The sequence below is a fragment of the Natrix helvetica genome (genome assembly GCF_964273705.1).
Source record: "Natrix helvetica genome assembly, chromosome: 2".
Classification (NCBI taxonomy): domain Eukaryota; kingdom Metazoa; phylum Chordata; class Lepidosauria; order Squamata; family Natricidae; genus Natrix; species Natrix helvetica.
Window position 1 is genome coordinate 20,368,629 of NC_138552.1, and position 23,415 is coordinate 20,392,043.

Here is a 23,415-nt window from a genome sequence, read left to right on the forward strand (position 1 = left end):
TATGAAGAACGGTTGCAGGAACTGGGTGTGTCTAGTTTAATAGAAAGAAGGACTAGGGGAGACATGATAGCAGTGTTCCAATATCTCAGGGGTTGCCACAAAGAAGAGGGAGTCAAACTATTCTCCAAGGCACCTGAGGGTAGAACAAGAAGCAGTGGGTGGAAACTAATCAAGGAGAGAAGCAACTTAGAACTGAGGAGAAACTTCCTGACAGTTAGAACAATTAATCAGTGGAACAGCTTGCCTCCAGAAGTTGTGAATGCCCCAACACTGGAAGTCTTTAAGAAGATGTTGGATAGCCATTTGTCTGAAACGGTATAGGGTTTCCTGCCTAGGCAGGGGGTTGGATTAGAAGACCTCCAAGGTCCCTTCCAACTCTGCTATTGTATTATTCCTTTATATCTTAGGTATCATTCCAATTTCACTGGGGCTGGTTGACATTGGGCATACAAGTCAACATTCAGAGAGATGCTATCTTAAAAATCAGAACATTGGTGTTCTTATTTATTATACTGTTTATTATATTCTGAATGAAGGAAACACTTCATTGAATATGTGTGTTGGTGAGAGATTTAACTGGTGAGAGAAATTTCAATTACAGGAGGATAGCATAATTTGGTTCAGGGTATGCAAATCATTTGAGGAGCCACTTTGCTTACAAAGAAGCAAATCTGATTTTGAAGCAGTGAAGCAGCAAAGACCATGAGGATACCTGACAAGTGACTCAAAGCTCTTCCATTGTTTTCTGGGCTTGCCTGTACATGGCCAGAAAACACTTCTACTGACCAGGTTTCTGCTATCAGCAACCAAATTATCCAACCCATAAAATGTGGATTTGGATTGTACTTTATATTTAAAGGAATATTGGGGAGCGGGGATTGATTGTTGGTCCTTAGCGTGATCCTGATAGGATAAAAAATTATGGCCAATAGGTAAATACTAATTTTTTCTTCTTTACAGGAACATGTTTCCTCCAAATCTTGTAGAAGCCTGCTTCAAACAGGTAAAAAAAGATTGAATCCCTTCCTATATGTGGGTATATTACATGTCCGAATTCAATTGGAATTACACAAAGACCAAGCTTATAATGCAGAGAATTGTTATTCATTGTCTCCCAGGGAGAAGCACTTACAGCATCTATAAGATAAGATTCCAAAAGGTTGTATTATCTGGATTCAGGACCCAACCAAGATTAGGTTTTCCAGTTACTTTTCTGAATAGATCTCTGGCTTATCAAAAGTTTAAAAATACTCCCATGGTTATTGCTGATGTTCTAGATGCAGAAAAGACAAGTGCTTCATTATTATTAAAAGTACATCATATTAGAAGCCAGCAGTGTTTAGATTAAAGATTAACATATTGAAATCCTTTAATTTCACAACATATAGACAGATTTAACCATAGTTTCAATTGGGAGCATGTGACTTTCCTAGACCAAGCCAAGTCCAAAAATGGTGGGGAATTTCTAGAAATCTGGTACTCTGACAAATTAATCATTAATAGACACACAGACATTAAAAATATCTATAGATTACGCAAAGAAGACAATCAACCAACCAAAAAGGGAACAAAAAGATCCAAATACCACTCCATCAGCAATCAGCACCCAGATCAGCATAGATTAACTCCAAGGTTAATATCAGACCAACAATCAACTAAACCAGGAGTCACCAACCTTTCAGACCTCAGGGACTTTTAAAACCCGCAGACCATTAATATGATCTGCTTAATGACTAGCTGGCTGGGCTTGGTTAGGTGGTCATGTGACTGGAGGGGGGTGGCCAACTTGATGTCACTCACGTCAAGGGGCACCTCGCCAGTCTCTTCTCACCCCTCCCCTCACAGACACTTCTTGCCTGCCCGCCCAGGCTCCTTAGGGTCCCAACAGGAAGCAGTTGTTGGAACTAAGCAGCCGCCAAGAGAAAGACTTGGCAAAATAGCTGGCTCAGTTCAAATTGGATCTGACCGAGAAGGGGGCAGAAGCACCTCCCTGAGGACTATAAGCATAGGCTTTCCAAGCAGAGGGAACACCTGTGGAGGTGTAAGGCCACATAGAGCACCTGGAGGCGCAGTGGGCTGAGATGGTCAGCCAGTTCCAGGCCATGATTCAGTCCCACTGGAACAAGGCTCTTAGCTCTTTGTCACCAGCGGCGCTTCCCTCCAGCCTCCGCCCAAAGCCCCCCACCAGAAGGCTGAAGCAGACCACAAGTTGGAATTTCTGCCCTTCTCCAACCCACCCAAAAAGACCCTGAAGGGAGAGACTCTACAGCAACACAAGCATTCATTGCATGTATCCAGCCCAGAGGCCATAGTTTGAGGACACCTGATTTAGTGCATTATAAAAAATGCAAATAATTTTTCTGCAGACCACCAACATTTTCTCACAAGCCACCCGTGGTCCATGGACCAACAGTTGGTGACCACTGAACTAAACTACACCCCAATCAAAAAGCTGCCAAAGAAGCTGACAGTAAACATCCCAACCAAAGAATCTCTTACGATCACCCCAGTGGTGGGTTTCAAAAAATTTTGGAACCTACTCTGTGGGTGTGGCCTCCTTTGTGGGAGTGGCTTGCCAGCCATGTGACCTGGTGGGAGTGGCTTGCCGGCCATGTGACCGGGTGGGAGTGGCTTGCCGGCCATGTGACCGGGTGGGAGTGGCTTGGCAGTCATGTGACCGGATGGGAGTGGCCAAGACAATGTCACTGAATTTTTTGCACCAATGAATGATCTACAAAAAGAAGATATAAAAAAGGAAATTTATTATTTTGTGCACTTACTACTTAAATAAGATTAAAATAAGTACACAAAACAATAAAAGAGTTTTACTTACTACTTGTATTTCAAAGGGAATAAATACATATTTAATTTTACACATGTTAACAGCTGTTGGAATTGTGTTTGCACAACAGTGGAAAAAACAAAGATATGAAAATGAATAAATATTAGAATGTGCAAGAATGAATAAATTGACAATTAAAACCAAGAAGGCTTTGAATACTTTTTCACGTGGAATTTGTTTTATCAATTGCTAACTAACAAAAACAGCAATTAGAAATCTAAAAGTATGAAAGAAAACACCAATTATGAAAGGAAAGGTCACTAAAATGTATAAGGAAATATTATTAGCACTTGATCATTATTAATGTGTAGATAACTGCGGGACATTACATACCCACAAACACAAACTATGACAGTGCCAGGAAAACAAACACACACACACACACAAACAATTTCCCCCCAAAAGACTGCAGATGAAACCAGTTTTTTTCCCTAACCCTAAGAACAGGAAAGACAAAGCCACTGGAATCAAAACCATCAAGGCATTGTGGGAAATTATAAAGGACAGTGCCAGGAAGCTCACAGAACCAGCAACCACATCACAATTACATAAACAACCAGGTATCACACAGAAACACACAAAATCTGGCAAAGCTGCCTTGCACCAACCTGGCCTGCCCACAGAAAAGAAGCCACCTTGAGACACATACCATACACCAACCTGTACACTTAAAAGCAACATATTGCATCACAAATAAAACATTTGCAAGAAGGAATAACATTTCTTGTAATAAACTTTCTATAAACAATAAATAAATAAAAATTCCCTAAAAATAATTAAAAACCACCAAGTTCAGAGAACACCAAAGGACCCCACAGTCCTCTCCCTCCTTATCTTTTTCCTTTTTGTCCTTCGACTTCTCCTCCTCCTCCTTTCCCCACAACCCCATCTAGCACTGATGATGTTACCTAGTTTGGTAGTGAAATGTCTGTAAAAAAACCACCAAGCTCAGAAAGCAGCAAGGATCCCACTTTCCCCCACCTCCTCCCTCTTTCTCCTTTTTGTCCCCCCCCCCAAAGACTGCAAATGAAACCAGTGTTTTTTCCCCCCTAACCCTAAGGACAGGAAAGACAAAGCCACTGGAATCAAAACCATCAAGGCATTGTGGGAAATTATAAAGGACAGTGCCAGGAAGCTCACAGAACCAGCAACCACATCACAATTACATAAACAACCAGGTATCACACAGAAACACACAAAATCTGGCAAAGCTGCCTTGCACCAACCTGGCCTGCCCACAGAAAAGAAGCCACCTTGAGACACATACCATACACCAACCTGTACACTTAAAAGCAACATATTGCATCACAAATAAAACATTTGCAAAAAGGAATAACATTTCTTGTAGTAAATATATTTTATAAACAATTAAAACATAAAAATTCCCAAACAATAATTTAAAAAAGATATTCTATAAATAAAAAAAAATCCTTAAAAACCATTGTTAAGTATTCCACCAGCAATAATTTATACTATAACTATTTTAAGGTATTGTACCAACTGTAACCATTATTCCACCAGCAATAATTTATACTGTAACCATTTCAAACTATTCCACACACAATAATTTAAAATGAAACCATTAAAAATATTCCATACTACAATTAAACAATTTAAAACAATTATATGCACAATACATTTTAAAGTATTGAGTATAGAATATTTTAAAATGGTTTATTTTAATTTATTTTGGATAGAATCTTTTTTTAAGTAGTCTAAGACAATTTTAAAAAAAGAATCCACACACAATAAATTGAAGTAAACCATTTTAAAATATTCTACACTCAATACTTTTAAGTAAAATTATTTAAAAAAATTCTATGCACAATAAATAAAATATTATTTTAAAATACATTTAAAAAATAAAAGAAAAAAAGCCAGGTTACTTACCAGCAGGCAGAATCAGCAGCTCTCCGATGCAACAGGCAGCAGACAGGCAGAGAGGCAGGAGGACAGGTAAGAATGTTTAAGACTGCTTAGGGCTGGAGAGGGGGGGGGGGGCTTTTGGCCTAGCCTCGCGGAGGCTTGCCACCCACGCCAGCCCGGTGCTTCGTATCGGAAAGGCCCAAAGGCCTTTCCGAGACGATGCAAAGCTCCAGGCGGCTGCGCCGCCTACGAGAGCACGGCGCTTCGTATCGGAAAGGCCCGAAGGCCTTTCCGAGGCGATGCAAAGCTCCGGGCGGCTGCGCCGCCCACGCGAGCACGGCGCTTCGTCTCGGAAAGGCCCGAAGGCCTTTCCGAGGCGATGCAAAGCTCCGGGCGGCTGCGCCGCCCACGCGAGCACGGCGCTTCGTCTCGGAAAGGCCCAGAGGCGTTTCCGAGGCGATGCAAAGCTCCGGGCGGCCGCGCCGCCCACGCGAGCACGGCGCTTCGTCTCGGAAAGGCCCAGAGGCATTTCCTCGGCGAAGCAAGCCTCCCGCCGGCCGCGTCGCCCACGCGAGCACGGCGCTTCGTCTCGGAAAGGCCCAGAGGCGTTTCCTCGGCGAAGCAAGCCTCCCGCCGGCCGCGTCGCCCACGCGAGCATGGCGCTTCGTCTCGGAAAGGCCCAGAGGCGTTTCCTCGGCGAAGCAAGCCTCCCGCCGCCCCCCCTCGTGCTTAGTTGCTTACCTGAGGGAAGCAGCAAGCTCTCAGCGAAGAGAAGGGAGTTTTGAAATGGAGGACGACCCGTTTTTAAACGGGTCGCCTCCAGCCCGCTCACTGATTGGCTGAACTCCAGCCAATCAATGAGCGGCTAGCTGGGCTAGCTAGCTTAGTGCGGACGGGCGGGGGAGCGAGCGAGCTCCGTTGGGATGGCAAGGGGGATAAAGTGACAGGACCGGTGCCGGTTCCCGGTTACTTCCGGGTCCGGTTACTTCCGGGTTCGTTCTTCAACCGGTTCGCGCGATCCGGTGCGAACCGGTAGGAACCCACCACTGGATCACCCCCACCAATACTGACAGGGCAAGCCACTAGAATATAAACTGACAGCAAACTGCACCCCTTACTTAGCACTGATGATGTTACCTAGTTTGGGTAATGAAAGGTTTTCAAGAAAACAAGCAAGCTCAGAGAGCACCAAGCCCCCCCACCTCTCTCCCTGTATTTAGATTATTTCTGTCTTCACCCAGGGAGGTCAGACAAATATTTTGATAATTTACATTTGAGCAGTTAGAAATAAGGCTTCCAGATTTCCTAACACATTAATGTAATATTTGTCCTTCTGACCATCCTTAACAGTTCAAAACAAGCTATGAAGAGCAAGTCCATCATCATAAACATCATGATTCTAACGAAACGTCGGTCCTTGCTGGCATTATAGCTAATGTAACAGAAGCTGTGGAAAACCTAACTCAGATAAAGAAGGAGATGATCCCTGTACCAGGGGCTGTAAATGGCGTGAATGCACTTGGACTGGTTGTCTTCTCCATTAGTTTTGGATTAGTGATTGGCAATATGAAGGAACAAGGTCGAGCCTTGAGAGATTTCTTCGACAGCCTTAATGAGGCTATCATGCGGCTGGTAGCTCTAATAATGTGGTAAGTATTAAATTCACTGTGCTACTATTACCTGGTTTTGATCCCTCACACCTCTTTACTTTGAGGTCTAAGATGAGCTTCCTTCTTGGTTGTTCTAACAGTTTCTGGGATGAAAGTTGAAGGAGGTGGATAGAAATCAGACATTAGAAAGAACTTCTTGACAATAACAACCATCAGTGGAATAAGTTACTGCGTGGAGCGGTTTCTTCTTCACTGGAAGTTTTCAAACAAAGGCTATAGACATTTGTGGAGATGTAATGAATCTTGGGGACGCAATGGCTCAGTGGCTAAGTCACTGAGCTTGTTGATCATAAAGGTCGGCGGTTCAAATCCCTAGTGCCATGTAACAGTAAGCTCCCGCTACTTGTCCCAGCTTCAGCCAATCTAGCTGTTCGAAAGCATGTAAAAATGCAAGTAGAAAAATAGGAACCATCTTTGGTGGGAAGGTAACAGCATTCTGTGCGCCTTCAGCGTTTAGACATGCCGGCCACATGACCACGGAGACATCTTTGGACAGCGCTGGCTCCTCGACTTTGAAACGGAGATGAACACTGCCCCCTAGAAGCAGGATCAACCAGCACATATGTGCGAGGGGAACCTGTACACTTACCTAATGAATCTTGAGAGCCAGTTTGGTATAGTGTTTGAGGTACCAGGCTAGAAACTGGAAGATCATGACTTGTAGTCCTGCTTTGAGCACAAAGTCAATTTAGGGTCAGTCCTAAGAAGGAGAAAATGGCAGATCACCTCTGAAAAACCTTGCCAAAAAATCTGCAGGGACTTGTCCAGGCAGTCTCCAAGAATGGGGCACAATTGAATGGAAAGAAAAAGAAGACGTATCCTCCAATGTGCAGGGAGTTGATTGCCTCTTCCTTTCTGTGATCATAGGGGATCCATATATATGAAATGAAAGGATGATCCGGGAATCAACTCGGAGTCCTTTTTCCAGGAATTGCTGAATTCCCATATGGTGCATTATCTTGTGAAATAGATATTCTTATTCCTCACCAATAACTTCTGTCATCTTCCTTCAGATTATGAACAAAAAGAACCTGGAAATGATTTCGAGTCACTTTAGCTGTACTCCAATTCAGCTAATGAGGAGTGGGAACCCGTGACATTTCATATGTTGCTGAAAATAAACTTTCAGTTGTCCTAAGAACTATATAGAGCCCAGGTGGCACACTGCAGTGATTAGAGTACAGTACTGCACGCTACTTCAGCTGACTGCTAGCTGTAGTTCGGCAGTTCAAATCCCACCAGGCTCAAGGTTGACTCAGCCTTCCATCCTTCTGAGGTTGGTAAAATGAGGACCCAGATTGTTGGGGGCAATGGGCTAACTCTGTAAACCGCTTAGAAAGGGCTGTAAAGCATTGTGAAGCAGTATATAAGTCTGAGTGCTATTGCTATTGCTATGAAGGATTCTGGGAGATACAGTATAATTTAGCAAAATTATGAATATACTTGCTCACCTCCAAAACGGAATTTACTCCCATCCATGTTGGCAACACTGAAGAAAGTCCGTGCCCAACAGAGCTTTCCACTTAATCAGAGCTGTATTGGTCCTTTATTAATTACTCTTATTAATCATGACAGAGCTATCACTTTACATGATATTGTATTAAAAGCCCGAAAGTCTGATGGTCTGTATTTCAAGATTGGTAGATAATGGAGAAAGGGAAGAGGAAAATATTCAGGGAAAAGAAGGAAGAAGAATGTACAGTATTCCAGTGATGCCTACTTAAGCAAAGTTATAGGATAACAGCATTCCTATACATGATGTCTTAATTTAATTTATTTAATTTGTATACAATATTTGTGCAGCTGTCTATCTTAAACTAAATTCTGGGCAGTTTACAATCACGAATAAAACCATAAAAACTAAATACAATAAACCAGTAAAAAGTCTCGGATCATTTCCTAGACTTCCCTGATTTGCATGATTACACTGACTAAGAATTCTGGGATTTGAATTCCAAACAATCTAGAGGACTCTAGATGGGGAAAAATGTAAGTAGGAACTCAGTTTTGGTGAGTGATTAGTAGGGAAGAAATGAAGAATCTTCACACAGTTGTTTCAAAAGCGATTATAACAGCAGGAAGCAAAAACAGGGATTCTTAGAGTAGGAATTTGTGATGGTCTCTACTGGAATATAAGACCAGAAATATGAAGCTAAAATAAATTCTGAATTTTTTTTAAAAAAAATCAGTATCACAAACAAGCTGCCTAGTTCCTATATTTGGGTAGAGTTAGTTTAATTCGGTACTCTATTACAGCCATACTATACAAGCTCTTGTGAAACTGGCTTCAGAATTCATTATTTCATCAAAATAATATTTTACCCAAATAGAATGTGATGAAAAATTTTTTTAAAGTTTGGAAAGTTTATTTTGGAATAAAACACACCACCCATGATTAAAGTCTGCCCATAATGAATTGGTATCTTCATATTCTCCTTTGTTTGCCACTAATTTGCAGAGTTCATTTTAAAAATAAATTCTATTGAGTTCAGAGAGACTTCCCTTTTGGTTCATAGACTGCTTTTCATCCAAAGGATCTCCAGATATTATAATATACAAAAACATACTGGGGACAATATATTTAGTATCACAGTCTCTGTATATATGGAGTGCAGCAAAGAACTTCCAAGTGCAAGAGAATAAAGATACATTACACACAAGTAGACTTGTAGAATAGTTACAAAGCAATGCATTTATCTTCCTCTCTGTCTCTCTCTGACTCCCTCTGTCTCTCTTTATCTTTCTTTCTTTCCAGGTATGCACCACTTGGTATTATGTTTTTAATTGCTGGGAAAATTGTTGAGATGGAAGATATGGGTGTGATTGGAGGCCAGCTAGCCATGTATACCGTTACTGTTATCATTGGTTTGCTTATCCATGCAATTATTGTTCTCCCACTTCTCTACTTCTTCATTACTCGGAAAAATCCTTGGGTCTTTATTGGAGGATTGTTGCAAGCTCTCATCACAGCTTTGGGAACTTCCTCAAGGTAGGTTTTCACAATCAAGTAGCTTGGGGTACAGGAGTTTTTACTGGATGTATACTGCCTGTACATATGCATCAACCAAGAATAATAGGTCCCAAAATACACACACACACACACACACACACACACACACACACACACACACTAAATTGGGTTCAGCTTATCTACAGATGTCTATGCAGATTCTCAGTCATCCTGGTCCCAAAGGTGCTTTTTCAAGAGGCAACTGGACTGCCTGGTTTTTCTTTGAAGACATTTCGCTTCTCATCCAAGAAGCTTCTTCAGCTCTCAGAGCTGAAGAAGCTTCTTGAATGAGAAGCGAAATGTTTTCAAAGAAAAACCAGGCAGTCCAGATGCCTCTTGGAAAAGCACCTTTGGGACTTATCTACAGATGTAATACTTTTTAAAAATGCTGTGTATTCCATATATACTAGAGCTGTGATGGTGAACCTATGGCACGCGTGGCACAGGGAGCCATATTGGTGGGCACGTGAGCTCAGCTCCGGCGCGGCCTTCTGGGCCCACCAAAAGTCAAGAAACAGACTGTTTTCGGCCTCTGGGGGGCCTCCGGGGGTGTGTGGAAGGCCATTTTTGGCCTCCCCAGGCTCCTAGAAAGGCTCTGGGGCCTGGGAAGAGTGAAAACGGACCTTCTGGTCTGACCAGAAGTCGGCAAATGGGCTGTTTTCAGCCTCCAGTGAGCCTCTGGGGCAAGCCTTCCCAGCCTCCTAGAAAGGCTGGGGAGCCTGGGGAGGGCGAAAAATAGGTCCACCATGCCATTGTGTGCCAAAAGTGGGGGGAGCATGGGGGAGTCACATGCGCATATGGGGGGAGGGCGCATAGAATTATGAGTGTGGGCACGGTGTACATGACCACTTTTGGCATGTGATGGCAAAAGAGTTAGCCATCGCTGTACTAGAGTGTAAGCCCATCTGCCTGTAAGCACATTTTTAAAATTTTAACTAAAATACCATAAAAAATGTGCCACCCACAGATAGGCTGGCCCTCAAAATTTTCAGTTTTCACAACTAACTGTGGACAGCAACATTTTTCATGCTATTTTGGTTAAAAACCTGACAACATATCCATGGAAAGGGACTTCCGGTTCTGGCGGCTGACGGCGACGGGCAAGCCTTGCTCTCCCCGCGCTTCCCCGGTGGGCTCCCCACTCCTTGGGGGGCACAGGACACCCCGTAGAGGCTCCTGCCGGAGGGGCGGCACCACGGGGGATCCCCGGGATCGGCGGCGGCCAGTGGGGGGCCCCCCGCCTCGCTCCAGGCACTGGGGAGCATTATGGTGAGACACTCCGGCGTCTTCGCTGTGAGGCTGTGCGGAGAATAAGCGAGCAGAAGGATGCGGCTGCGGTGCGGTGAGGTGAAAACTCCCTTCCATTCCCTTTACCAAGTTGGAGAAATTGTCAGCAGTTTAAATTTCCTTCTTTCGGCTTGATTTGGAGAGGCGCGGCTGGAGGGAGGGGGATTTCCCCTCCCTCGGACAGGCGGCTTGAAACAATTTTGCTCTCAGCCCCAGGGGAAGGAGGAGGGGGAGAGCCAACCAATGATGTCACGCCCTTACTAAAAGTGAATTTTCGGACTTAACTCCATAACATAATGATGATCTGGAAACTTTGGGAATTTTGAAAACTTTATTATGCCTCTAAACCCGAAGCTGGCAGGGCAAGATGGCACACTTCCGTTGTCTTTATGAACTTTGAAACCTGACTCCACCTTTAAAACTTCAGGCTTCCGGTCTTTGTCTCCGTGCTACTCAGACAAATCTCTTGTTGATTGCTACCTTTTGAACTCCCTGGAGTGAAAAACTTTACTCTATTGCCAGGGTGATTAGAAAAATCCTCTACTGCCTGGACCTTCTGTCTCCTGGACTCTCCTGGCTGTTCCACCTCTCTGACTGATCACTCCCTGTACTGACTGAACTCTCTATTCCACAAACAATGTCTCCTAAAAAACCACCCCCTGGAAAGCCTGGCTTTGCTGCCTCTGCCCCGACATCTGCAACATCTAGTCCTAGTACACAATCAACGATAACAGCTTTGATGCAACCTAAAACTACAGAGACGGAGTTTCAACAAATGTTTCAGCAACTTTTACAGGAACAAGAGGAAATAAAAAAACAACTAAAGGAGATGAAAGAAGAAATTAAAGAGAATCAGGCCCAAATTAACAAAAACTCACAGAGACTGGATCTTTTGGGGGGGGGCGGCTGAGATGAGGGAGGGGATGGAAGGGGTGCAGAAGGGGAACAAAGAACTTGATACCCAACAGATGAAAATAGAATTTGAGAGAATGTCCTTTTACCTTAGATTTCAAAACGTGTTGGAGGCAGATGACGAAAATATAAGGGACATTATGACAAGTATTTTGGCTGAATACATCCAGAAAGAGAAACAACAGATGGGGTGGGAAATAGATTTGGTTTATAGAGTGAACTCAGCTTATGCTAGAACACATAACGTACCCAGGGAGGTACACATTAAATTTCTCAGAAAAAGTACAAGAGATGAAATTCTGTGTGCACAAAGGGGGCAAGCCTTGACATACCAAGATAAGGAAATAACCATTCTGAAACAGATCCCCAAGAAAGTGAGGGAAAAAAGAAAAAGCTATTCGCAATTAGCGAATAAATTATACCAGAAGGGGGTGTGGTTCAGATGGCTGATGCCTGAAGGTATGTTAATATTCTGGGAGGAGACAAGAGTTAGAATTAATACACCCATAGAGGCGCAGGCCTTTATGGAAAAAAATAAAGCACTCCTAGAAAAACCAGATGATCCCACAACAGACATGCAGGACATGGGAGGGGCCGGAGCTCTGTCGGCGGGGGGAGATGGGGCAATACCGAGAAAGCTCAGATCACAAAAATGAACAAGAAAATCTACCTGACATAAACTGACTGAAATTATTAACTGAATACATATGCTGACTATATGTTACTACTTATTAATGAATTTTGTGTAAATGTATATTATGAGTATGGAGGGAGGGGGCACCTACTGCACATCGCAACTGCCAAAATTTGTAACCTTTCCATTACCTTTTTCCCTGTAAATTTTTTAAAAAACCAATAAAACTTTGTTTTTTAAAAAAACATATCCATGGAAAGGCTAGTCTCTTAAGTATCTAAGGTATTTTTATTGCAAACGATTGAGATAAGATGTGATTATTTCAGATTTCTGTCATTATCCCAGGTTTTTGTCACTCTTCAACTCTACTTTAGGTTTTAATTTACACCTGACATGTTTTTCCAATACGTGTATAGCAACATTCATCTGAATCTATGTACCATTCAGAGAGCAGTATAAGACAGTGTCCAGATTTTGATGCACATCGTATTATTTGGCTATATACTCCAATAAATACTTTAATTGGACATCTCTTTTGTATTAATTATTCTTAAGCCTGAAAATTAATATCTGAAACTGCTTTGTATTGAAATATATCTTTTAGGCTAGTACTGTCTCCAGGTTAGACAGACATCAATCCAATGAAAGGCATTAAAATGTGTAGGCACCATACATGATCTAGCTGTACTGTATGGTCTTTCATAATATATATACAGGAATCCAAATTGGGTACAGATTCCCTCAAATTTGGAGCATTGTCTGAAGGTTAACTATATGAACAAACTCTCTCTCTGTACATACATATATACATACATACATTCATACCAGTGGTGAGTTGCAGGTGGTACGTCCCAGTACGGTCATCCCGGAGCCTGCCCGGAGCACCGGATACCGTTCCAGTCCGGTGCTCCTGAGGGCCCACCCGTCCTTACCAGTCTTTTAAGTCTTCGGCTCTTCCGCGCATGTGCACGGCATGTACAGCATCTGCATGACGCTCCGCTGAGCAGCTGGAGCATCGCGGAGACGCTAAGACGCATGCACGCGCACTGCGCACATCCATGTGGACAACGCCGGGCCCGTTCCAAACATACCGGTTGGAATGGGATCCGGAACCCACCACTCATACATACATAGTAATGGTATCTTCTTGTTTTTTTCTCCCCATCTGATTTCAGTTCTGCCACTTTGCCTATCACTTTTAAGTGTTTGGAAGAGAACAATGGAGTAGACAAACGCATTACGAGATTTGTCCTGCCTGTCGGTGCAACTATTAACATGGATGGGACAGCTTTGTATGAAGCCCTGGCTGCAATTTTCATTGCTCAGGTTAACAATTTGGATCTAAACTTTGGGCAAATTATCACTATCAGGTTTGTAAACCCTGCAAAAAATACATATCCTTGGATACCTATGCAAGGAAATAAAGCTAGAAAAGTTGAAATGAGGGGCATTTCTGAGTGGAGTGCATGGTAACACGGGGACAGGAGGATGATAAAGTAGGAGGTCATGAACAATTCAGAAATCACAGAATATTTCATGTTTGCAATGCAAATTATAATATCGAGACCTAATCCAGATTGAGACAGCTACATAGACCTCAGGTCTTCTTCCTATTCTGCTAATTATTGCTTTTAGAGTAATATAGAAGTAAGGGAGGTAGAAATTAGATGAAGAAAGAGTATTATATTTAAGTAAAATATAAATGTTGTTTATAATTATATGTATCAGGGGTGAATTGCTGCCGGCATAACTGCCGGTTCGGTTCGCGTGCAATTTTGCTCCCCACGCTTGCACAGCTGCCAAGCAATAGTTCTGCGCATGTGCAGAATATTAAAAATGATTTTAAAAAACATGCCACACCAACCAGGGAACTGGTTTGGAGGCATGGCAAGCCTGGGTCACTGCCAGTTCTGGCGACGCAGGCCGGCAAACCAGTACCAGTTCAGCCAAACGTGTCCGAACCAGTAGGAACCCACCTCTGATATGTATGCCAATATATTAATTTGGAACATAAATAAGCAAATATAATTATAAATGTGGTTAGAATTATTTTGTTATACTATTATTATTGCTATCAGTATATGTGTTATCTTTTTTTTCTTTCCTTTTTGTAAAATGGTATGCCCGGACAATACATTATATTCAAAATATTTATATATACATTTTAAAAACTTGACCCAAAAAAAAGGAGGGAGGGAAGGAAGTTAGGAAGGAAGAAGGAAGTTAGGAAGGAAGTTAGGAAGGAAGGGAAGGAAGGAAGTTAGGAAGGAGGAAGGAAGGGAAGGAAGGAAAGGAAGGAAGGGTTAGGAAGGAAGAAGGAAGGAAGGGAAGGAAGAAGGAAGGGAAGGAAGGAAATTAGGAAGGGAGAAGGAAGGAAGTTAGGAAGAAGGAAGGAAAGGAAGGAAGGAAGGAAGGAAGTTAGGAAGGAGGAAGGAAGGAAGGATGGATCACAATCTGAACATCGAAGATATCTGGAAAATGCCAGCTTGGGGAAGACTAACTCATGAAGCTGAATACCTGGATGGCTTATCTAGTTTAAGCATCACGTTTTCTTGTAAGAGAAATGAAAGGGGAAAGACTTGATCGTGCAAACTAGCAACTGATTCCAACAAAGACTCTAGCCAGCAACTTCTTCAAGGCTGAAAGAGTTTTATGACATAAGGACATGTTTTTTTTTTAAAAAAAATGACAATATGATTGGTTTTATATCTCTTTCCTTGTAACAGTATTACCGCAACAGCTGCCAGCATTGGTGCAGCGGGAATTCCTCAAGCTGGCCTGGTCACAATGGTGATTGTATTAACCTCTGTTGGTTTGCCTACAGATGACATAACACTTATCATTGCAGTGGATTGGTTTCTGTGAGTATTTCTCTATATGAAGTAGACTAAAGAGACAAGTGGAAACCAAATGTCATTGTAGTCCCTTTCCTGAAGAAATGCATTGGGTCTCTTTGATACAATACTTGGTTACATTGCATACAAATGTCAAACTGTCATCTTATACAAAAAGAAGAGTAGAAATAGGATAGTGATGAGCATTTTGGGGGCAGAGATATGAAAGTTATTCAATCTCTGTTCACCTTCCAAGCTGTAGTTTTTTTAAAAGATGCATTATTCAGTCTCACCAGCAACCGTATTTTCAATATGCAAGCCTTAATTTCCCTGTTCTTTCTTTTTTGTTTTTTTGTTTATTAAAGGTTTTAACAAATTTTACAAATATTACCCCTTCTCCTTCCCACCCTCCGACCCTCCCTCCCCCCAACCTCCCAGAGCAAAATACAGGGTATAAACATTTAACAATCATACGCTAACATAAGCTAACTGATTTTGACATCCTACCTCCTCTTGTGCCTTAATTGTCCTTTTGTTAAGCTAACTTTAGGTAAATTGTAACATTCTTTGTGCCTTCACTCATAAGCTAATTGAAATTTCCTAGTCCGATATTTATTTTGAATATAGTCAATCCATCTTCTCCATTCCAACTTATATTTCTCATCCGAATGGTCCTTCAAATATGCTGTAATTTTGGCCATGTCCACTAGATTTACTACTTTTAGCGTCCATTCTTGAATAGTAGGCAATTCTTCCCTCTTCCAGGACTGCGCCACCAACAATCTTGCTGCCGTCGTTAAGTTCTTTGTTTTTTAATGAACCCTTTCCAATGCTGCAGCTTTTATTTTTTATTTATCTTGCCAAGCATGTATAAGATAACAGATATAAGTACAAACATGATTATGAAATGGATATGAATAAGTAGGGACAGTAAGACAGGGACAGTAGGCATGTTGGTAGGCTTACGTACACCCTTAAAGACTTGTTAAGAATGGGGTGAGGTCAACAGTAGACAGTCTAAGGTTAAAGTTTTGGGGTTTGGGGATGAAACCACAGAGTCAGGTAGTGAGTGCATTGTGCATGTGACAAGTTAGCTTGAATCTCCTTATGTGAGAAGGAAGAGGCCCCAAAGAAAACAATGTTACAAAACACCCGTGTGTTCTTCCTTCTTGGAACTGATATTTAATTTTTAAATATGGCTGTTATTTCGTTTCACCATTTATTTATTTTCCCCATCAGTCCAGTAACTTTTTCTCTTTACTACTGTGCAAATATTGAAGCACATGTTATTATATTGCCAATGTAATTTTAAGGAAAGAATGTGAACTTGAGTTATATCTTCTAGTGAAAACTTACACTATGTTGGTAAACAATGACTGGTTTACTGAATTTCTGACGTCTTCCCCAGGGATCGTCTGCGCACCACTACCAACGTTTTGGGAGACTCCATTGGTGCAGGAATTGTCGAACACTTATCCCGCCATGAGTTACGGAACAAGGATGCTGAAATGGGCAACTCTGTGATTGAGGAGAATGAAATGAAGAAGCCTTATCACTTGATTTCACAAGAGAGTGAGAATGAAAAGCCCGTAGACAGTGAAAGCAAGATGTAAGGTAGAGGAAAGTTGACACAAAGCACTAGAGATATGGAAAATGTACACTTTCTTTGGTCCTTCTGCTTGTTCCTCATTTCTTCTTGTACTCTCAAAGCACTGAAAAGGTTTAAGGATGAACTAGATATTACAAGAGACATAGAGTGTGTGACCTGTCTCCTTTGCCTTGTGATAGCTAGGTTAGAGCAATGAACAACAGCAGGCTGTTGCTCCATATGCCTCGCCTTGTTCCTTCCCGTAAGGAAGGCCAGAGGAGGGCAAAGCAAAGCACAGTACTGCCATGTCTCTTATTGTGTTTACCTAGACATATGTTCTCTGGCCTGATGCCTTCCTGGTGTGAGACTACAACTCCCAGAATTCTTAGCAAACATGCAGCAGACATGCTGGTTAGAATTCTGGAAGTCATAATCCACTACATCTGGGGGACATCTGGCTGAAGAAGGCTGCACCATCTGTGCAGGAGAAAATAGGGATGAGCTGTGCTGCGCGTTTTTCAAAATTGGTGAAAAATATTCCAAATTCGTGGCTAGGTGCCATTGAAAAAAATATAGGCATTACACAAAGTGATATGCAACATTTTAATGGGTGGCAAATATTTTATCAAATTAGCAAGCTTATTCAAGAATATATATATATATATATTTCTTTATCCTGTTAATGTGATCTCATTTAATATAAGCTGAAATAGCAAAACAGAAGAAATCCTGAAAGAGGCTCCATTTTGTTCAAATGCTACGTGTTCTTAGCACCATCAAGTCAACCTTTGACATTTCATGCTCTTCCCAGAGAAATTAATAGCAGATTTTTATTTCTTTTTAAGAAAAGATAGTGTTACCTTATTTCATTGCTGTTAGAACAGCACAAGTACGAATACATTTCCCCCCCTAAAGAATGAAATAAGTGAATAGTATTTCCCACAGGTCATTATATTTATGAATTAAGCAAAAACTACTAATCACGTGTTCATTTCTAACCAATGGGATATTTTAGTATCAGAAAGAGGCTCATGCTTTTTGGTACTGTGCACCTTCAAATCCCATTGATTTTTGTATATCACAAACCTGCAAATACCTCTGTGTATGTGTAACATTATGACTCTCTTTTAAATGATAGTATTTAGCACAAATACTGCTACTCATACACACTGTTTTTTCTTTCCAGGATCAGAGATCAAATGCACACATTTTAAAAACATATGCACTTTGGAACATGAAATTTATCTTAGCTGCTTCATTGCTATGGGCATATTGAATTATTGCTATCACTGCAATCGTGATGTCATTATTTGATCAAACAACTGTAAATATTCTGCTGATTTAATCTAGTGAGGCTTAGATAAATGATAACCCGCTCATCATATATAGTTTTCAGAAAGTAACTGCTTTTGCCTCCTACAGAAACTGTTAATATGGGGGGATTATAAACATTTAGGCTCCAGGAAGATTACCGTGATTCATAAATTATCCTGACTTAATTCTCAATTTACCACTGAGTTTTCAATGGGAATTGAGATCCTCGCTGATTTATATCCATATGGCATTTCCAATCAATCATGGGAATTATACTTTAGTCTAACGTTAAGAATCTTGTTGAAGATCCTTAGCCTATACACGCACACACACAAACACAAACATACAGCCAACTTAAATTTACATGAAAGAGAAACCAACTTTCAGCCAATTAGAATTTTTGGCAAACATTTAATCGAACAGTTCATCATCACCATTGCAACTCTCCTGAATTGAATTTAGCAACTTAAAGACCAAGATACGAATTCTAAAACACCCATATTTTGAAAACAACCCAAATGAAATAAAAATCCCTTGTTTCCAGGCAGACTTTGCTGGGCATTATGCACAATGCTAAGCCATCCTTATACAGGTGAGCAAAAAGATCTCAAAACAAAGAGGTAGCTCACACAGAGGTGATCTGCTATGATCACACTAAGAAATAAATTGGGATTCTTTTTCTCTTAGCAACTTGCTTGCTTGCTTGTTATATAGGAACTAGAGATTGCAGTTGAAAAGAAACTTACTATAACTTACTAGCAAAAAACTCGAGGCTTTGCTGTGATATAGTTTATTTAATAATAGATTGCAAGTTATTTTAAACCACAATTCTTGATTGCACATAAAGGCAAGCCACCAGGAATCTGCTATTGAAAGAAAAATTGGGGTTGATTTGTCCTTCCTTGTTGTGTAGGAATGGCTCTCCCCAAAGTTCTTTCTTCTAGTGATGTAGTCCTTGACTTACGACCAAAAGTGAGCCCAAAATTTATGTTGATAAGTGATAATTTGTTAAGTGAGTTTTGGCCCATTTTATGACTTTCCTGGTCACGGTGGTTAAGTGAGTCACTGCAGTTGTCAATTTAGTACCATGGTTGTTAAGTGAATCTGGCTTTCCCATTGACTTTGCTTTGTCAAAAGGTCGCAAAAGGTGATCACATGATCCTGGGACACTGGAACCGTCATAAATATGAACTAGTTGCCAAGCATCCAAATTTTGATCCCATGACCATGGAGAGGCTGTAATGGTTGTGTGGAAAACGGTCACTAAATGAATGAATGTAAATCGAGGACTACCTGTATTAATTTGTAATTTATACTGCTTGCAATTATAGCTACTATGAGTTTAAATTAAACTTCTGCAGCTAAATTGTCTGCCAATCCCTGTGTTTAACCCTCTAGCATAGGGGCGTCAAACTCAAGGTCTGTGGGCCAATGCGGCTCACAGCGTGCTTAGATCTGGCCCGCAGGCCCACCCTGGATACAGCAAAGGACTGGCCCACAGTGCCTCTGCCAGCGAAAACAGAGCTCGGGGGGGGGGGGCACATGCATGTCTCCTGGGCTCCGTTTCCGGCCACAATGGCAGCCCCCGGGGCTCCATTTTCACTGGCAGAGGGCTGCAGGAGGCCACCGTGGCCGGAAATGGAGCCTCAAGTAATGTCAACCTAACTACGCCCACTCTGGCCACTCTCACCTACCCCTCCTGAGGTCAAATACAACCCTGATGTGGCCCTCAATGAAATCGAGTTTGACACCCCTGCTCTAGCAGGAAAGATTTTAGAATCTCTTGACACTGTGTTAAATATGAACATAGATATGGAACTCTAGACAGCAGTGCCTACAAAACATATGTCAAGATTCGGCTACATTTGTGCTTTCGTGGTGAAACTACAGAGCCAAAAATGCTTTCAGGAAGGGGAGTCTTCCAAAATTTGGTTAAATACATATTTTTTTTAAAAAAGAAACTGGTTTAAAGACTAAACTTTCTATTCCACTACCACCTTCTCGGTGTTAGCAGCATCCATCTGATAGACCCTGCTCACACAGAGAGGAGATGACTTTGTATAAAAATAACACTAACCTGGTGCTTGATTATTTTTTATTAAGAAAAAGAGTATATAAAGAGAATAATGGAAACATTTAATAAATATCGAAAATATAAAAGACCCTTTTTTTAAAAAAGAGGTCTTCGGGACTAAGAAAGGACAGTTTTTGTTTAAAAAAAAATTGGGATGAGATTGTGATTTTTGTCCATTTGAAGCTTGCTGTTTCACAGAGCCCGTTTATTTTTTAAAAAATTAAGATTTTTAAATTATGTTTTGCATGCATGGTCACAGGAGACAGGAAGGAAAGCTTTATGCAAGCAGAATAATCTCTGCAATGGGATGCTTGAAGGAAGAGATTAGCCTTTATGATCTGTTACGTTCCATATGTGGGGCCTGGAGTGGGATCCTACCAGTTTAACACACGTCTTATATGCCTGACATGTGCTGCACACATGTGCGCAGTCCACAGGAAAACAGAGTGGATTGCCGTGCCTATCAGCTGGGCTAAAAAACAAGGAAATGTAGGTGAGTATAGCCTATAGGACAGGCCTACCTGAAGGTTGGAGTGAACCATAGCTGATGTTTGGAGCTACCAGTTTGCCCAAACTGGGCTGAACCTGTAGAATCCCACCCATGATGTGGGGCTCCTAAACCATATTCCTTTTTCTGCTAGTCAGGAATAATGGGAGAGAGTCCCATGTTTGAAAGAGTCTGACTTCATAGGATGGTGTAAATATAAACATACATTGGTTGTATAGTCGTTGGAACAGTATTTTAATAGCATCTTTGTAAAATAGGACTGAGTTATTCCTTATAGCTGCCAATCTGATATTTCAAGGTTCATTCATTGGTTTCCCAAGATTGTACAACTGCCGAAAGCTATGTTCCATCCTGGCTAATCCTCAGAATTCTGCGGTTATGCCCTGATTTTTTTATTTCATTTTTACAAAATGGTTATTTCACCTAAAATTTGACATTATCCAGTTTAAGCTAAGGTAGCTGGCATTGTCTGATGAAACAAAAGACATTTTCAAGGTTCAATCTCTCAATTAGATTCAGAGCCACCAAACATTACAGACAAATCTAGGCAGATTAAAAGAGAGATGATTTACAATCAAATTCTCGGATTCAGTGTTGAAATCTTAAGTAAACTGCTGGTCTGAGGGGGAAAGGTTTAGGTTTCTGAGTTTTGACGATCAAATGTGGGAATTATATTTCTATTTATCCAGGCTTATAGCAGACTAACTCATTTTCCATCAGCTGCTGTTCAGTTTACAATAGATCTTTATTATCCATCCCTTCTCCCCTTTACAAACCAGTATAGTAAACACTATACTATATTGCTTAATAAAGGGGAATGGGCTCCCTTGTGCTTTTCTAATCTCTCAGTTTCTCATTCCTTTTGCCTACTCGTGGAATAATTCTCAATGGAAGTAGTTTACTAACGAACAGTCTGTTCATTGTGGCTAGTGAAGAGTCTTTCCTCACTTCTAAGCAGATTTAACATAAGTGAGGCCTGCCTTGTCTGGGCTGTGGAAATCCAGACAATCACAAGACAGCAGCAAAGAGTTGGAATTTTGTATACTTCTTTGTTTTCATTGTGGATTTTTATAACCCAGATCCAGTAATCCTAATATGAACCACAAACCACTCAAAAGCCTGTATTTCCACTGGATGCCTCCTGTCATGTTCCAGGCCAGGGATGGGTAATTAATTTTCCCAAGGGGCCACGTGAGCAACGGACTAACCAAAAGGCCTGTGGAAGGACCTACCCAATAGGCCTGTGAAAGTGTGTAGGCATGCCCACACGCACATACATCAACGGGGGGGGAAAACAGCAGCCACCCTCAAAATAACAGCAATGAAGTTGTATTGCGTGCTTGGCATATACTTATTTACATTTGATTTCTAATTCCCCATTGATCTCATTTGAGCTGGACAGGGACAGCCAAAGGGCCAGATATGGCCCAGAGGCCATAAAATGCCCAGATCTGTTCCAGACTATATTACAAATGCAAGAATGATAAGACTTCCATGTGATAGCAATAATGCCCTTTCCAGAGGTAAAAGCACCACTACCCTAAATTCTTGCTGTTGCTCAATGACACCTTTTGAGGGACGTTGTCAAACCGATAACACACACACACACACAAAGCTGGCTTGAAGTTTCTGAAACACGTTGAGGATTATCTTAAAAGTGCAACAGGTGAATAAAACCCTCAAAGATTTAAAATTTCAGATTGTTAGGTGGGATTATTGAGGTTGTAGTGCTAGTATGAAATCCTCTTACCTTCGCTCCCAGTTTGGAACTGGGAGCGCTCGCCCGCAGCGCTTCCACACATGTGCAGAACCTTTTGTGCATGCGCACAGCCTCCTGACAGTGGTAGGTTCCTACCTGTTCAGCTGAACCAGTAGTAACTTGGCGGCCTGGGTCACTGGAACCAGCAGTGACCCAGGCCTGCTACGCCCCAGAACTGGTTCTTCCGGCGACGCCTCCATCTTGTTTTTTTCTTCTGCACATGCGCAGAGCAATTTTTGTTGTACTGTGCATGTGCGTGCTGTGTGCATCAAGCACCTGCTCATGGCATGTCCCTGAGAGAACTGGCAGTAGCGGCTGACGGAACCCATCCCTGGTCTGTGATGATGTCTGGGCGGGTGGGCGGAGCCTCCCACCACCACCACTACTGGTTCGCGCAAACCGGAAGAATACCTCCTCTGTTGTAGTGACAGTCTCTGAATGGTGAAAGTAGGTAGGCAGGACACTCGCTTAGCTTCTCCTCAGAAAAAGAATATGAATTAACTCAGTGTGTCTGATGGTGTTTAAAGTAATGCAAAGCTCTTATGTAATCTCTGACTGTACGCAGTAAATGGATGTGCCTTTTTTAATTATTTGTTTCTTGTTTGCGCTAACAAAAAGAACATCTAGATTAGAGACAGGTGTTTTCTGAAATGTAACTAGAGATATTTTTATAGTGGTACTGTAATGTGTACAAAGTTAATATTAAATTGTATGGAATAACTTTTACTGTGGTTTGCTTTTGAAAGGATACTATTTTTGGAAAGGGGCTGAAAAGATTTTCATGTAAAGGACTATCATTCCATGCTGTCACTTTAGGAGGAAATAGTATTACAAAGGGTGACAGTTCTTTAACTTTATACTAACTCTGTTTCTTACAGAAATCATGAGCCATAGAATATTCTCTCTTTTGTGCCTATTCTGAGTTGGCAATTGATGCACCCAGGGTGTGGCTTGAGAAATATTACTTTGTAGGTGTTATTTTCAATTAAAAAGCAAATAGTTTTACATTATTCTTTTTGAACAGTGTGGTCTTTTTCTCCTCGGTGAATAATGAGTCTTGAGGTCTGCTAGAATCTACTCCAGGGGTGTCAAATTCAAGGCCCATGGGGTGCTTCGC

The 23,415-nt window shown here is 41.5% G+C and overlaps 1 protein-coding gene across 3 annotated transcripts in view; it reads left to right on the forward strand.

Moving 5' to 3' along the window:
• SLC1A3 (solute carrier family 1 member 3) overlaps positions 1-21,918 on the forward strand; it is a 63,854-nt gene extending 41,936 nt beyond the window's left edge. For 2 of the 3 annotated variants that reach the window (XM_081944392.1, XM_081944393.1), the window contains exons 5-10: positions 961-1,003; positions 6,059-6,357; positions 9,134-9,367; positions 13,397-13,591; positions 14,948-15,082; positions 16,464-21,918. In XM_081944392.1, the coding sequence (XP_081800518.1) occupies positions 961-1,003; positions 6,059-6,357; positions 9,134-9,367; positions 13,397-13,591; positions 14,948-15,082; positions 16,464-16,668 (1,111 nt within the window). In that variant the 3' untranslated portion in view covers positions 16,669-21,918. The remainder of the gene's footprint in view (positions 1-960; positions 1,004-6,058; positions 6,358-9,133; positions 9,368-13,396; positions 13,592-14,947; positions 15,083-16,463) is intronic. The other variant, XM_081944394.1, reaches the window with a different exon arrangement.
• The last annotated feature ends 1,497 nt before the right edge of the window (positions 21,919-23,415 follow it).